A 15,796-nucleotide genomic window follows, 5' to 3' on the forward strand; every position below is an offset into this window, starting at 1 on the left:
TAATGACACAATTCAATTCAAGTTTATTTGTATAGCACTTTTTACGATACAAATCATTGCAAGCAGCTTTACAGAAAATTAAGTTTCTATAGTATTTAGTAGTAGCTTATCAGTGGTGAATGTCAGTTTATGTGCATATGGCAGACATTTTTGGAAAAATCATTTAAAGACGTAGTCAAACAGATGATGAAAGCTATTAACAGCTATTATTATATGATGCAATCACACTTATAGCAAAATTTGGTAGTTTAGTATGTTGTTTGAGGGTTAACATCATCTGTGTCCTCTGAGGGGGTGACATCATCTCTTCTCAGTTGTTCTAGATCCAGACTGAAGCTTGTGTAAATCCGTGGCAACAAATAGAGACATAATTAGCATAGCTGCTGTTCCAACCAAGTAATATTAATTAGTTTTACCCAGCTAAAGAATAATAATGAACATTTGATCAGCTACAACTGCAGTCCAAAATGACGAGATACGTTATTTGAATGCTTGGCGAAAGAGATGTGTTTTTGATCTAGATAAATTATAAAGCTTTCATTTTGGTGGAAAAAGCTTGGGAAGTTTCTCTTTTGTTAAAAACAAATTAATACAGTTCTCATTACAAATTTATCCAGGTATCCAAACATTTAAAATGCATGCATATGGCTCAAACTTCAGGTTGCAAAATATGAAAACGTGTATAAATTGAGAAGAATCACATACTTGAAATTCCAAGTTTTCTACAATTATTTACTGAAAATCTTAAACTCTTTTAGAGTTTGAGAGAGAAGCAGGAATGGTTAAAATATGAACAAATCATTATTTTGACTAGGAACTTTTAAATTAATCAATTGATCTTGTTAACAAAAACCAAAAAGAGGTTTCCAAGTCCAACACCATGAGTCAGTAACAGCAGTTAACAGAGTGAAGGGAAAAAAATATTTGTCGATAATAACTAAAATTGGGGTCTGTTCATCACATGAATCTATTTTATGAAATATTTGTAATAAAATAAGTCATCTGAAATGAAAATAATATTTGCATGAAAGCATTCATATGGGCTATGTTATTATTTGGAACTGAAAAAGTTTCATGGGTTTGGAAAGACATAAGGGTGAGTTATTCATTTTCTTTTTTGAATGAGCTATCCTTTTAGGAAATAAATCTAATTTAAGAAAATCCAGGATGAGCCACAGCACTGAAGTTTCCCACATGGATTACTTTAAAAAAATACCTAATTATCTCTACAACTGTGTAAAGTTCAGTGACATTATGGTATAAAATTTGCCAGCAAATTTGCCAGCGAAATTTGATTGAGAATGGTTGCAATGGGTGAAAATTGCATCATGCGTGTAAGAAAAGAAAGAGACTGGTATGTGAAGTTGAAAACAAGTAGAGTGTATTTTAGAGTTTGACAGACACTGTCCAAGGTGCTGCAGAGTTTGACAAGTCGAGAGAGGTGAGAACGTGCTGGGTGAGTGCTAGATGGAGGGAGTATGGTGGAATGAGCGCTGTCCAAGGTGCTAGTAAGCACAGCTCGCTGATATTAGAGCATGTGGGGAATGCGAGGGTGAGAGAGCTATAGATGGCTTGGCTCTCACTCTAGGCACAAACAGAAGGTTCCAAAGTGTTATTCAGCACAGATGACAGCCAGCCTTCTCTCTCTCACACTCACACACAAGCTCTTCCATCATGTGTGTTTTCTGAAAACAAATCAGCCTTTATCATTTACTGCTGTGGGTTTTAAGTAAGGTTCAAAAACCTTATTCTAAAAACAAGTCAATCTGTTCAACTGTAGAAAAAAAAAACTAAAACTGTCCAATTTGTTCCATTGACGCTTTGAGTCAATGCAATAAGGTTATATATGTTAGCATTATATAGTGTTGTAAAAACAAAATCATGATACCAACTGCATTTAATCAGTTAATGTTTTACATTTTGTATAAACTATAAAAAATTTATAACATATAAAATTATACAATATATTTAATAATGAATATATATTGTTTGTAATGAAACAATATGCACTATATTATATATACACAAAGTACACAACGTATGTTATAAGTTATGACAAGAAAAATTTGAAAACATTAACCTAGAATATATATTTATTTTTTAAATCCGTTTTTCTTTATAACTTTTCGAGACTTAAGACTAGACTGCAAATATGCCTGTAGGTCAAAGGGTTCATGAACTTCATCCGATGTACTCTGGGTATCCAATTTCTTGGGTATATTTTTTCTCTTCAGAAAGTGGGTTAGAGGTGGTGCATGTTAATATTGAATTCACATTTTCAGCTCTTTAGATGTCATGTGTATATGCCTTATATGTGAATGAACAGGGATCACAGAGAATCCCTCGCAGCAATTTGTTCCTTTTCAAAATATTATAATAAGTCAAAGAGATTCTTCTTTGTTCTTAAGTGGAGGATTTGGGGGCATTATCTTTCTGAAGTCTCTAGCTGCTCCAGGTCAATGCAAGAATACAGACCATCAGCAAAGTGTGTGACAGAACAGGTGCGCAGATGTCCTCTGGCAACTGAATGCTGCATATTGAAAATGCAAGAAGTCAGTTATAAATCCCCTGAACAAACATCCTCCAGAAGCTAAATTGAAATGAAATATTTAACAAGCACGTCGATGTGGAGTTTAAGAGATCAGATTCCTACACCACATACAGTAAACCACTGTAGTTTGATAATTGCAAAAATGCTCAATGTGTTTGTGTGTTTTTTTGTCTTACAGGTTTCGTATGCACGGCCCAGTTCGGCTTCTATCCGTGACGCTAATCTCTACGTGAGTGGTCTGCCCAAGACCATGACCCAGAAGGAGCTGGAGCAGCTCTTCTCTCAGTACGGACGGATAATCACCTCCCGCATTCTCGTCGACCAGGTCACAGGTATCAGTGGGACCGCTTTTCTCTCACCCTGTAGCATGCAAACAAACAAACTAATTCTCCCATTTAACATAAAATAAATAATGATTCACAGTTTATTACAAGATTTCACTTTATTGCAGCTTCTTAAAAAATTATAGGACAGTTAAAGCCGATTCAACACAGAATAATTTGTTTTCTCCATATTAAATTTAATGGAAGCCAGGCTAATATGGCATTATCTAGTTTGGTTTGGCAAAAACCAGACTTGCACGATTATATCATTGATATGACATTAAAGATTCATTTTTGTTTTTGTCTGACCGAAATTAAGTGTTTGTAAACTTCTATAATACAATATTTCCTTTGTAGTGTATGCAATATTTAATGGCATGATTTAATGAATTTAAGAGTTTCTGCTCCAGCTTGAGACCGTTTTAGACATTAATTTGTATGAATGAAAATTCTGAAGACCTTTTTTTAAGACCCACAGAAACCCTGTTATAGAAACTACACACACAAACTCAATCTTACAGTCATCTTCTGAGAGTAAATGTATGCACATGTTTGTATTTGAGCATAAACATCAATCCCAATCTTAATAAACATCGAACATTAGAACCAAGTCCATGTCATGGAAAGACTGATGAGACTATTTTAAAGCATCCAGTCATCTCCGTGGCCTATCTTTCCTCCAACATCATGAATAAATCAACCAGGATATAAATGGTCATGGAGCTGGATTTCTTACACATTCAATATTTTTACAACTGCATAATTCATAACGGCACTCGCCATGCAAACAATATCGCATAAGCCACATGAAAATGTACTCCACGTTCTAGTGGTGCCAAACCCTTTCTGAAGAACTGCTGAGGAACGCTGCATGGTCACATGCACACTTCCTCCCTTGACATGGATAATTCCTCTGGCCCTGCAAAGGCTCCCCGGGAGAAAAGGGTCAGGCAGGAGAGAGCCTAATGATTAATTAAACCTGAGCTGCTAGTGATTAAGAATCGAGGAGTGTTTTCTTTTTGAAGCTACTGATCATAAAGTTACATGGAGCAAATATTACAAAACCCTACTTTGAAACCATGAAAACCAAACAAGGATTCTGCATGTTTAAAATGAGAGTTGAAGTCAAAGAGTGATTAGACATGTTTCTCAAGAACTGTTAATAGTTTAGTTAAATCTCCCATGAATTCAAATTGTCACAGTCACGAGTCACTTACCCCATATCTGAATACTGATATCATTAGCAAAACAGAACATTTTGTATAGGTGCATTTATGGCAAAATCATTTTTCTTATGATCTAATTCTTTTAACTGAATCAAAAGATCTACTCCTGAACTAAGTCAGAAACAATTAATGCCTCACTGAAACAAATTAGCATGCAATACCATACACAATTAGCATAAATTATTTATTTTTTGCCAAAAGATACTACAAGTATCATAAAAAGGAATTAAGAAACTATAATCAGAATCTCAACCAAAATCAACATCTATCCCTACTCATTAATGTGTAAATCAGTGTGTCAGTTTTGGTAGCCCTCACAAAGCTAGCATGATATCAATCGAGATGTTCACTTTCAAAAATCAAGTCAGCATCTGCTACATGCTTCTTTAGGCAAATCTCATTCTGTGTCATATTCCCCTATACACCACTTTAAAGACAAACACTGCATCCTGAAATAACAGCGAAAGTCATTAATAAAGACAAACACATATGGCATGATAAACTAACAGTGGCTTTGCCTTTCTGAAATAATAATACATCATACATCCTTGTCAAAAGATTCTTGGTAATAATTAGGGAAGTGTTTTCTCTGTTCGCCCTCACAAAAAGGATAATGTATTGCGATGAAAGTCCTCTTCCTACGTGTCTCGTTTATATAACTTGTTCCCTATGGTGTGTCTGTTTGTTTTGAGTTTATTGGGAAATGTGACTAAATTGCAGGGATTTGAAAAGCTATTGAGTATTTGACTGAATCCACGGCATGTGTACTTAAACCTAGCATGTAACCTAAGTGAAGTATGATAGGTTTGGCCCTTTGATCAATAGTCAAATATTCAGAGAGGCTCCGCCGAGCCTTGCCTAGCAGTCAATGCATGTCCCGTCAATGAGAGCAAATACAATTGATCCATAACGCCGGCTCCTACAAGCTGCGCCTCTTAAGTGAAAAACGACTGCGCTCCCATGAGCTACTTGTAGAAATCCCTCTTTTAAAAAAGCTATGCTTTCTCCTCTTCCACAGCCTTTTCTTTTCTGCTCATTGATATTTTCCCATGACTTGAATTCCATTAACTATACAATGTGAGCGCACTGTCAGAAACGGTTAGAAACACAACGTCAAAATGCATTTAAGCCAACGTTGCACGACGAGTGTCCAAATCAATGCCTGTCGAACACAAAGGATCTCTGATGTATACAATGAATCGAGATGCTTCACCAGACATAGCTAGGCATGCCATGATACCGCAGCCTTGACCTCCAATTACACAAGGACAAACAGACAGATTTAAGGCAGAACCAGGCAAAGATCTGCTCAAGTCTTCAAAGAACTCCCTTACTAAGCCTTGTAACGGCAGCAATTAAAAGTTACATAAAATGAGGACGTCAATCTCTTTTCTCTGATTATACAGAAGCTACGGCAAAGAGGTGTAGGCTTTTTTCCTCATAATATATTTAGCGCACTAGTTTAATAAATGTTCCATACAGTTGGCACAGCCACTTAAAAGTGAGAGAATGAGAGACAACGGAGAGGTGCTTATGTTCAGACAGAGGAGAGAAGGCTTTCATTAACAGCCGAGCTTTTCTGAGCTTTCCCTTTTCCCCAGAGGACTCTCTCTCTCTCTTTCACTTTCTCTTCCGTACACAGTAAGTGTCGAGGACCAGAACAGTGGGCGTGCGATGGAAAGCGCTTTGTCAGGCTGGCTATGGCGGTCTCTTGCCACTGTTTCTTGTGTGCTCGCTCTGTGTGTCACGGTTATTATTAAACTCAGCATTCTCCAGCTTCATGTGTGCTGAGCTGAGATAAGTACAGGTAGAAAGTTATGTAAGGTAGGAGTGATTACCAGGAGAATAGTGCTGTTAACTGGCACATTGTAGCCGTAACTCTGTTCGGTTCATGATAAGCGCTAAAAAGGAGCTAACGGTGCCAGTGTCTCCAGTTTTAGCCCGACCGCTCGCTTTGTTCAGGCAGCCTGTTATAGAAACGGCTGCAGGCTCATTATGGTAATGTCAGGGAAGCGAGGAGAAAAGAAAAGAGTAAAGCACAGTCAACATTGAAGCGCCATTTGCATTTTTAACCGTTAAACTGCAAGCTTTTTCTGCACCCTAATTTTAGCAATTCTGCAGGCGTCTGATAGATCGTCAGCTGTTTGCTGAGTTGCAGCCTGAATGACACCGGTCAGCACTATTTCTACCCGAAGAAACCGAGATCCCATCACGATTTCATTATAGTTGTGTTAGTCCACAGTGCTGAAAACCTCTGGATTGAATCAGACTACAGACTACCTGCCCTACGGCTCTACATCGTTTTTTTTAAAGGTGTGATACAAAACAGACTTCCAGAGAACAAAGGGAAACAATAGACATTCGTTTAAAACATTAGTTGGCTGTTTAACAATCATCAAACCCATGATTTATAATTATATGCAGGGATGTGAACATTTTTTAAATGAAAAATTGGCCCCTTTTCAATTTACATTTTAATTAAAAAAATTTAATTGGAATTACAGGAAGAAATTCATGAATTAAAATTACAGTGTGTTGTGAAAAAAAAAAAAAATTCTTCCACTCTTGCCCACAAAAGATCATTTATTAATGTAAATTAAGTACAATTTCTATAAGAAATTCTATAGATATCTGTCTGTAAGGCCTGAAACTTCTATAATAAAGACTTTCAGATAAAGCTTTGTCCATTCAACATTCACATTTTTTATATTTAAAAATCACAGTTATATGAATGTCAATTTATTTTAATTTTACTTCCTTACATTCAAATTTTTAACCCTGTTTGCTTCCTCAATTAAAATTCAGTTCAATTTAAGGAACAATTTAAGGTACCAGAATTTAAAGGCTTTTTTAATTCAATTATAAATGATACAGTACACGAACCTGATGTTATAAGTTGTTATGGCAAATGCTGCCTATGTTAGGAATTGAATTCTAGCATTCTACTTATGGCTGGAATACACTACAGAAAACACGGATCATTAAACACTTACCCACTTTGTAATAGTCAGGAAAAACTGGCCATCATACACTAAATGACTGAGGATCACACACTACCCTTACGAAAGGAAAATATATTTACCAATATATTTCTTAAAATATATTGTGATATATTGTAATATATTATTTTCCCTTTTTATTTCTAATATTTTAGATATTTGAATACATTTAATAATATATTGATGACACATATATTATATAATATATTGCAGAATATACAAATGATTGCCGCTTTCAATATATTGCAATTTATTGGAAAAAATAAATATATATAAGAATATATGCCTAATATATTACATGATATTTTCCAATATACTGCAATATATTTTTGTTTCATAAGGGTAAAGATGTTCCGATCACAACAAACCCACACAGAAACATGCACATTGTTGCTACGCTTGACAAATGAAAACAAAATGTGTTATAAAATCTGCTCAAAATATCAAACATGTTTGATATCCCCTGACTGGATGGATTCATAGCCTGAAGCTAAAATATCGGAGTCTGTGACTATGTGATTTTCTATGAGATCTGTCAACTGCATACTGGCTCAAACTTCTGGCAACTGCTGTTGACTTCTCTAAACTGTAAATTGGCGGAAAATTGGAACAATAGCGTATTCCACCAAGCGCATTCTATACTTTTATACATTTACTAGCTTCTTATATACTGGGCATATATAATACAGTGATGAAAAAGTAGCATGATATCATAGGTTTGGAAGGACTTGACCCTTAACCTTTCAGTATGTGTTTCGCAATGACAGCATTCAGAAAGAGCTTGGTATATAAAGATTCCATCAAAGGAAACTGGTTACAGATAGGCTTCCGAGTCACATTAGTGACCTAAAAAGAACTTTAAAGCAAATATTTAGTCACTACAATACTTATTTCTAGAAAATAATGGAGACATATGTAATAAAAAATAAAGATTTCTTAAAAAAATAATGTTTCTATTTATTCCACCAACTGTCAAACTGCACGTTGTGGGAGATATGGAGGATACATCTCTGCTGCCTTCAAAAGCAATTAAGGCATTATAATAGACGGGATATTACCAGACATTGGATTTCGACGTATCTCCATGCCTTCCTCTCCCCGCTTTCGGACTCAGCCGGTGTTTGTGTTCAGCCTAAACAAGCAAAAGCAAAGATAGCATATAGTTTATGTCAGATCCATCAGTTCATTCCTGCACACTTAAACTGACAGACAGAAACAAAAAGTCTTCTAGTTTCGGATCAAAATTTTATGAAACGGAATGTGTAATCTCTTGTATTTTTAGATACTTGAGCTGTTGCATGTCAAATATCTTCTAGACAGAGAGAGGAACAGAGAGAGGAGGTGTCATTCCCAGTTTCCTCTCTCTGCTCCACTTTCGAAGGATTCTGCTTCGACCTCAACGTCACTCCACGATGAGCATGAAGCTAACTGTGCATCCTAAACTCTCTGGAATAATGCATGCTTTTCGTTCCTCGAGCCTTTACTTCTGACAATCTAATTAAAGAGAGCAGGTTTTAGGAAGGGAGAGGGAAAAGTGAAAAGCTGTCAGGAATGACTCACGCTGCGAGGGAAAGAGAGTAATGCAGCCGCAGTCTGAATGAAAGCTCACTGCATTGAAAAGATTGTGTGCAAATATTTGTTTGCAGAACGGAACGCATCAAAAGACACTGATTTGAATAGACAATCAGGCAGCACAACAGAAAACATCAATACTAGCGGGTGACAGCTGAGAGAGTGAGAGGAGAAGGAACTGACAATATAGAAAGCAGAGAGCAGACACACACGCTCGCACACAAATACGTGTTCATTGTATTATGCAAATTGCCCTCTTGGCAAGTCGTCTCCACATGCACTTCCTCAGAGTAGAAGGATCGTCTCATTAAAAACTAACCCAACAAAAGAACTCCCAGAAAGCCAGGCTCTTTTAAATGTTACTTTCAGGTAGCGGTCAAAAACATTGCCTTGGAAACGGCAGAAATGTCGCGGACAAGCCTCATGCCATGAGGCGGCGTGTGGCCGTCAGCTGCCGCAAACCACACAGCTTGAGGCCGCCGCACACACCCGCTCAATTTCCACACCAGCGGGGCGACAGCATCTCCACACAATATCACCATCCTCTCATGAAGAAAAGAAAACAAATTACACGTCTGCCTGACAGCCCCAGAATGCTGGCCGGCCAATAGAATCTCCCCGTTCCATCGTGCCTCATTTGCATAATGTGACACCAGCAATTGAATCCGTCACACAGGTTGCATATCTCTGTCATTTGTCGTTTTCGAAGCCGAATCATTTTCGGTGGCTAAATATAGAAATGAATCATTCTGAATGAAGGTGTGCAAGTCAGGAAGTGTGAGCATCTGTGTGTTTGGTGCGTTCAAGTCATGTTGGAAAGACTGTTTTAACACACAAAGGCCACCACACCAGAGGGAAGGACCAAGAAGGAGTAGTTCACTCAAACTTAACATTTTTGAAAACAATTTCACCCTTAAGCCATACAAGATGCACGTAGATGAGTTTCTCTGAACTGATTTGGAGACACGTGGCATGGCATCACTTGCTCACCAATGGATCCTCTGCAATGAATGGGTGCAGTCAGATTGAGAATCCAAACATCTGATTAAAACATCACTATAACCCACAATTAATCAACATGATTCCAACATCTTGTGAAGTGAAAAGCTGTGTGTTTATAATAAATTCATCAAAGCCTTTTAATTTTAAGCTGTTGCTTATGGCCAAAATCCATAATAACTTTTCCTCCAGTGAAAAAGTCCATGCCCTGTTGTCTTCTCACATCAACATTTTGGTTTGGAAACTTTTTTTCACTAATAACAGAAAGCAATGGTTTGATATTTTAATGATGGATTCTTTTCTTGCTAACACAGCTTTTTACTTCACAAGACATTAACTGATGCACTGGAGTCATGTGGATTACTGTGATGTTTTTATGAGCTGTTTGGACTCTCATTCTGATGGCTCCCATTCACAGCAGAATATCCATTGGTGATGTAATGCTACATTTCTCCAAATCTGTTAGATGGCCCTGTCAACTTTCAGCAAATTTTCATTTTTGGGTATTGCTTTAAGCCCACAGCTTCCAAGTTGGGGACATGTGAAAAAATATGTCAGATGCAATGGAAATAGCATCTGTTTTTTTTAAACTCCAGCTGAAATTTTTGTAGAAAAGGTTAATCACCATCTTGCTCCAACCAACCACTATAATTACGACTTTCCAACTCATAAAAACAAACTTTCCAAGAGGACTTGAACATACCATTGATGTTGCTGTTGCAGGCCGGATAAAGCCAGTAAGCGTATGGTGTGTTGTTTCTGGTGTGCTGGCCCCACAGGTGGCTCGCGGGGTGTGGGCTTTATTCGCTTTGATAAGAGGATAGAAGCGGAGGAAGCCATCAAGGGTCTGAATGGACAGAAGCCTTCAGGTGCCGCTGAGCCCATTACAGTGAAGTTTGCCAACAACCCCAGCCAGAAGACCAGCCAGGCGCTACTGTCGCAGCTGTACCAATCCCCCAACCGCCGCTACCCAGGTCCTCTCCACCACCAAGCGCAGAGGTTCAGGTAAATACAGTCAGTCTACAATAACAATATGTATATTTCTTTACATAGCTTCCTTTGAACCTCAAATCAAAATTGATGGAATAGCAAGGCAAAATAGGTGTCTGGATTGTGAAACTGTTACCTGTAGAGCTCAAGTCATGTGTGTCACGTCACTACCAAGGAATAGCTGCTCCCAAAAATCTGCAGAAACAAAATGAGATTCAGAAAAGAAACCGAAGCAAAGGACTGATAAGAGACAGTGGGGTTCTGTCGTTCACAACATCCCTCTGATTTCTTTTTCTCATACGCCATCCTCCCCTTCTTTCATTTCACATCTGTTCCTTTCATTTCAGTTCAGCAGGCCAGCAATAACTTCACTCTGGCAGCTAACACCTTTACAGCCCTGGGCAGCGCTTCTCAACCATTTTAAAGGCGATGTGAAGTAAATTCTCTCTGCCGTGTCCCCTCACTACATATATAGTTAGTCACAGACAACAATAACAACACCTTTTGATCCTGCCGTTGACTTGCTAGGACTTTTCTTACAATCTCCTTTCCTCGCAGGCTAATTCACATTAGCTATGAGTCACGTCTTATGAGTTTCGAGCTGGCGAAGCCTGCCAAAATAGATGAGGCCATTTTGCAGTGAAAGTTTACTGCTTAATAGCAGCAGATATCATCTCACAATCGAGCAGACAGTGAATATAGTATCAATGTTAGTTTCAGCCATTTAGCAAACTGGTACATCCAGCAAGGATGTATTCAATAAACAAAAAGTGAAAGTAAAGACATTCATAATATTACAAAGAAAAAATTAATTAATGTGGTTCTTCTGAAAAATCCTTTATGTTAAATAATCCTTACAAACATATTAGTTTCCACAAAAAGCTCTAATATTTAATAATACAGTTTTACAATATTTTGCTGAAGTAATTACAGCCTGACATCTTTCAAAAACAAAACAAATAAAATTGTACCAACCCCAAAATTTTGAACGGCACTCCAAATCAATAAAGTAATACATAATGAATTTAAAATATCAGTTTCTCACATAAATGCAAACCATGGAGCATAGAATGTGCAAACCGTTCAAGCACCTATTCTTTATATTTGTGTGGATAGGTTTTTAATTTGTGATGTTTTTATCTTCTATTGGTCAAACACCTATTTTACTATACAAATTCTCAGGTCAGAGTTTACCTAAAAGTGTGTGTTCACAATCGTATGAATGGAAGCATAAGTCTCCAGTATGCAGCTCATAACCATTCAAAACACGTCATTTATCAGTTATATCATAAATATAAAATACTTTGGATGAGTTACAGTCTATCTCCTCTAGATACAATGATTGTCGGTGCGATGTTTACTTTTAAGCAAAAGATCCTTTGTTTAGACAAACAGGACTCGTCAAGCAATTAGCACTGCAAAGTAATACTGATGACAGAAATCAGTAATTAATTCCTCATACATCACAAGCACTTATTATTGAAGAGATCTGAAAAGGATGAGTTCCATTTGCATGTATTAGTCGGCCTTACAAAGGCCTAATTGTGTTGTGTGTGTGTTTGGAGAGGAAGTGTGAAAAGCTGTAGGCCAGGTTGAGACACGCCTGCATATATCTAACACATCGCCTGCTCTTGCACCTCAGACCCCGCTCTTCAATTAACTCATTTACCCACAACGCAACCTGCCTCCCTAATTGGCTAATTGGCATCTTAATGACTCGACACGCTGAATGTCCTCACTTTTTTTCATAGAGTTCATAGAAGGCAGAGTCACCAACTGTTGACCACTCTGGAGAGGGAGGGCCGGCATGTGTACGTGTGTGTTTAGTCTGGAGAAGTTCAGTTTGAAATGTGAGAAAGCAGTAATTAGCCCTGTCGGCCATCTTGCAGCAGTTTTAATAGGAAATGAGACAAGGCCAAACCGAGTGAGGGATGGAGGTCGCAGAGTAGCCAAACAGACGGGAGCCTAAAATGAGAATGACTGATGGGGAAGGAAAGCGTAATACACCGACCTGCTGGGTCACTGGGGCTAATAGAGAGACCGTACAAGAAAGAAACAGCAAGAAGAAGAAAGGGCACTCCCAGTTAATGCTGCATTACATCCTGCCTCCAACTTCATTGAAATGTCATTTTATATTAAAGTTTTCTGGTATGCTGAAAGATCAATGCCCCAGACCAATTTCATCCATAACACTAGCATATTATCTGCACGTGTTCAGACACTAAGATTCATTCTTTATAATTCACTCTGAACTCAATCTGTTTGTATGATTCATTTATTCTCGTTTTAAGTTTTGTTTTTGATTTGCTCATATCCTTCTTAATCATTCTTTAATTGTCCATTTTACTGTATTAATTATGTAACCAATAAAATAAAATAGAACACCTTGATAGAAATATGTATATATTACATTAATACATTTTAGCTACTGTTTTTAAGGCATGGCTTAGGGTTATTCACAGCAACTTTAAAATATAAATAAAATATATTTTGTATATTCATCATATTAGAAATTATAGCATACACAAATATAAATAAATACCAGTGCATTATAAATCATCCTTAATTTAATTATAACTCCCCACAAAAATACATACAGTACAGTATATATATATATATATATATATATATATATATATATATATATATATATATATATATATATATATATATATATATTAATTGATCTAAATAATTAGAGTCAATCTATTGCAATTATATGTTACATAAATGATGTAGTGAATAATATTTTAGGACGGCAGCACTGTTAGCTAAATAACTGGGTGGGCATTCAAGTGGCCTCCTGTCACCATTAGTATTAGTGCTGCTGCAAGTCTGCTGTTATTTGGATGTATGATTGACTCTGTGAGATGCCTGATGGGGCAGCACAGTGTAATGGCCCATCGCTAGATGGGCGTCTTCCTTCAGTGAGGCAGGGATGTAGCATTAGTTCCACTGAGTGAGTCAACCATCTGCCTGGCATTAACCCCAGAACCCTCCTTCTCTTTACAGGCTGGACAATTTGCTTAATATGGCCTATGGCGTTAAGAGGTAATTAAAACTTTACCGAATGCCAGATGTCCATGTTTGACAGTATGATTTTTTTCCCCTTCTTTTTGAAAATCACATGCATTCAGTTCAGTTCAAGGTTTTTTTTTCTTCTCTTTAGTTCTTTGGCTTTTTTTTTTTTTTTACTTGATTGTTTGTTTGTTTACTTGATACACATATGTAGCCCTAAAAGTATAAGTATCTTTTATCATTTGTAGTGTTTGATTATGATGGTTCAAAAAAAATGTATGAGTTCCGTTTTGGTATTTTGTGTTTTATTGTTGTGTAGCTCCTGTTTTGAAGCGTGGCCTCCACAGGATTCAGGGGCTGAAGCCATACCTCCGTCCAGCTCAGGGTTACACACTGCTAACAATTTAACAAAATTATGTATATTCCCAATGCATAACATATAATAGCGAAAATGCATGGATCAATGGAAGGCTATTATGTTTTTCGTCAACTTGTTTCCATTTTATTTGTTGGAATGAGCTGGTCTAGAGCGAGACGGAGGGGGTGACAGCTCGCCTGGATCCCTGCAGGAAATGTAGTGTTTCACTGCAGGTTTAGGAGCCTCTGATCAGTTGGGTTTGCTCATGTTCTTTTGCTTTGTGCTGCTGTGGATGTAGTGAAAAGGCTTCTTTTGAACATGTTTTAGTGCTTATGACATTTTGTTGCATATTTTAGTATCTATTCAAACACTTTGATGTCCCTCAAACACTCATGGCTAAGATGGAGGGAGTAGCATGAAAGGTTGTGCATTGTGCACGTTTCTTTTTTTTTTTACAGATACCTCTCTGCTAGGACTAAAGGCTCCACATTTACTAGATTTCTCCTCTTTCTAGAAAAGTCCTTTGCATTTTGGCACTGGCTGATCAGAATCTAACGATTGTTGTTTGAAAGAAAACATGCTTTTTTTGTGCAAAATCTGTCAAGTAACGGGAATTGCAACAATGAAACAGGAAATGCAAACGAGGCATCGGCGTCTTTCAAAACATATGATAAAACGAAAGATTCCTTTTTATTTACACTCACTGCGATCAGCTGTCAAATAAGCCTGTCTGACTCAAGAGAGGGAAAATTTAGGGGAGATGAAACCGACGGGGGAGGCGTTGTGCTCACAGAACACACCGTGGAAGGTAATTAATGAACAAAGACCAGTCTGAAGAAGTGAGCATTACTAGGTGAAGGTGGGCAGCTTAGAAGGGTGGGATGGCTCTAGGTCAGTCACTTGTTGCTATGCAACTCCTCGTCCAACTGTTCGCCTTAGTTCGAACAACAGACAGCGCTCGGCCCTGCCCTAGTAGTCACCAGACACCTCTGTGTCAGCAATCCGCTAGTCCGACCCTCACCCACTCGCCCCCAGCAGATGACTGGCATTCAAATTACCACGAAGCCATATTCGATGAATAATGGCTACAGATTCATTATTTACACAGAAATACCAGCATAATTGAAGTCATGAGATGGTTGCTTGTCACAAGCTGCAAAGTGAGCTGACTTACCATTATACCCTTCATTTACATAATGAGACGCAAGCGACAGGACACAAAAGCGAAAGAGAGAGACAGATGTATTGACTCTGCCAGGACGAACGGTCTAAAACGCAGATGAAACGTCTGAGTAATTCTTGGCAGAACAAAAAGCAGGGAATTGGCCGGCCCTGTAGTCCGTGCAGTGCTATCGATCACAGTCGCACACTGCGGAGCGGCAGAGGGTGTGGGTGGAATACACTCTGTTCCCCGTGCTAGCTGGCTGGAAAGTGCCGCTTCCATTTTGTCTGCTTGCTGGCAGCTTCCTATCCCCCTCCCCAAACCTTTCCGATTCGAAGACGACGACAGCAGCAAAGTGGAAATCTCAATTAAAGCACACCCCAATAATGCCTATAGTCATTCCTTCAGAGGTGGCACACGAAATGAACCTTTTATCCAATTTACCTTTTATTTAAAGTGGAAATTTCCTTTAAGCGGAAAGGCAATTAAGTGAAATCAACTGAGCATTCAAATCTCTGTATCATGAGGGAGGGAAAAAAAAGGCAAGAATGGAAAGATTACAAGGAGAATGAGAGCAGATTTACTCGGTTGCATGGAA

General features: G+C 37.9%; 1 protein-coding gene across 8 annotated transcripts in view; it reads left to right on the forward strand.

Moving 5' to 3' along the window:
* elavl4 (ELAV like neuron-specific RNA binding protein 4) overlaps positions 1-15,796 on the forward strand; it is a 77,280-nt gene that overhangs the window by 57,170 nt on the left and 4,314 nt on the right. For 5 of the 8 annotated variants that reach the window (XM_026269219.1, XM_026269226.1, XM_026269223.1 and 2 more), the window contains 3 exons: positions 2,730-2,883; positions 10,441-10,675; positions 13,673-13,711. In XM_026269219.1, the coding sequence (XP_026125004.1) occupies positions 2,730-2,883; positions 10,441-10,675; positions 13,673-13,711 (428 nt within the window). The remainder of the gene's footprint in view (positions 1-2,729; positions 2,884-10,440; positions 10,676-13,672; positions 13,712-15,796) is intronic. The other 3 variants (XM_026269220.1, XM_026269221.1, XM_026269222.1) reach the window with 3 other exon arrangements.

The sequence above is a fragment of the Carassius auratus genome, chromosome 8, assembly GCF_003368295.1.
Source record: "Carassius auratus strain Wakin chromosome 8, ASM336829v1, whole genome shotgun sequence".
Lineage (NCBI taxonomy): Eukaryota > Metazoa > Chordata > Actinopteri > Cypriniformes > Cyprinidae > Carassius > Carassius auratus.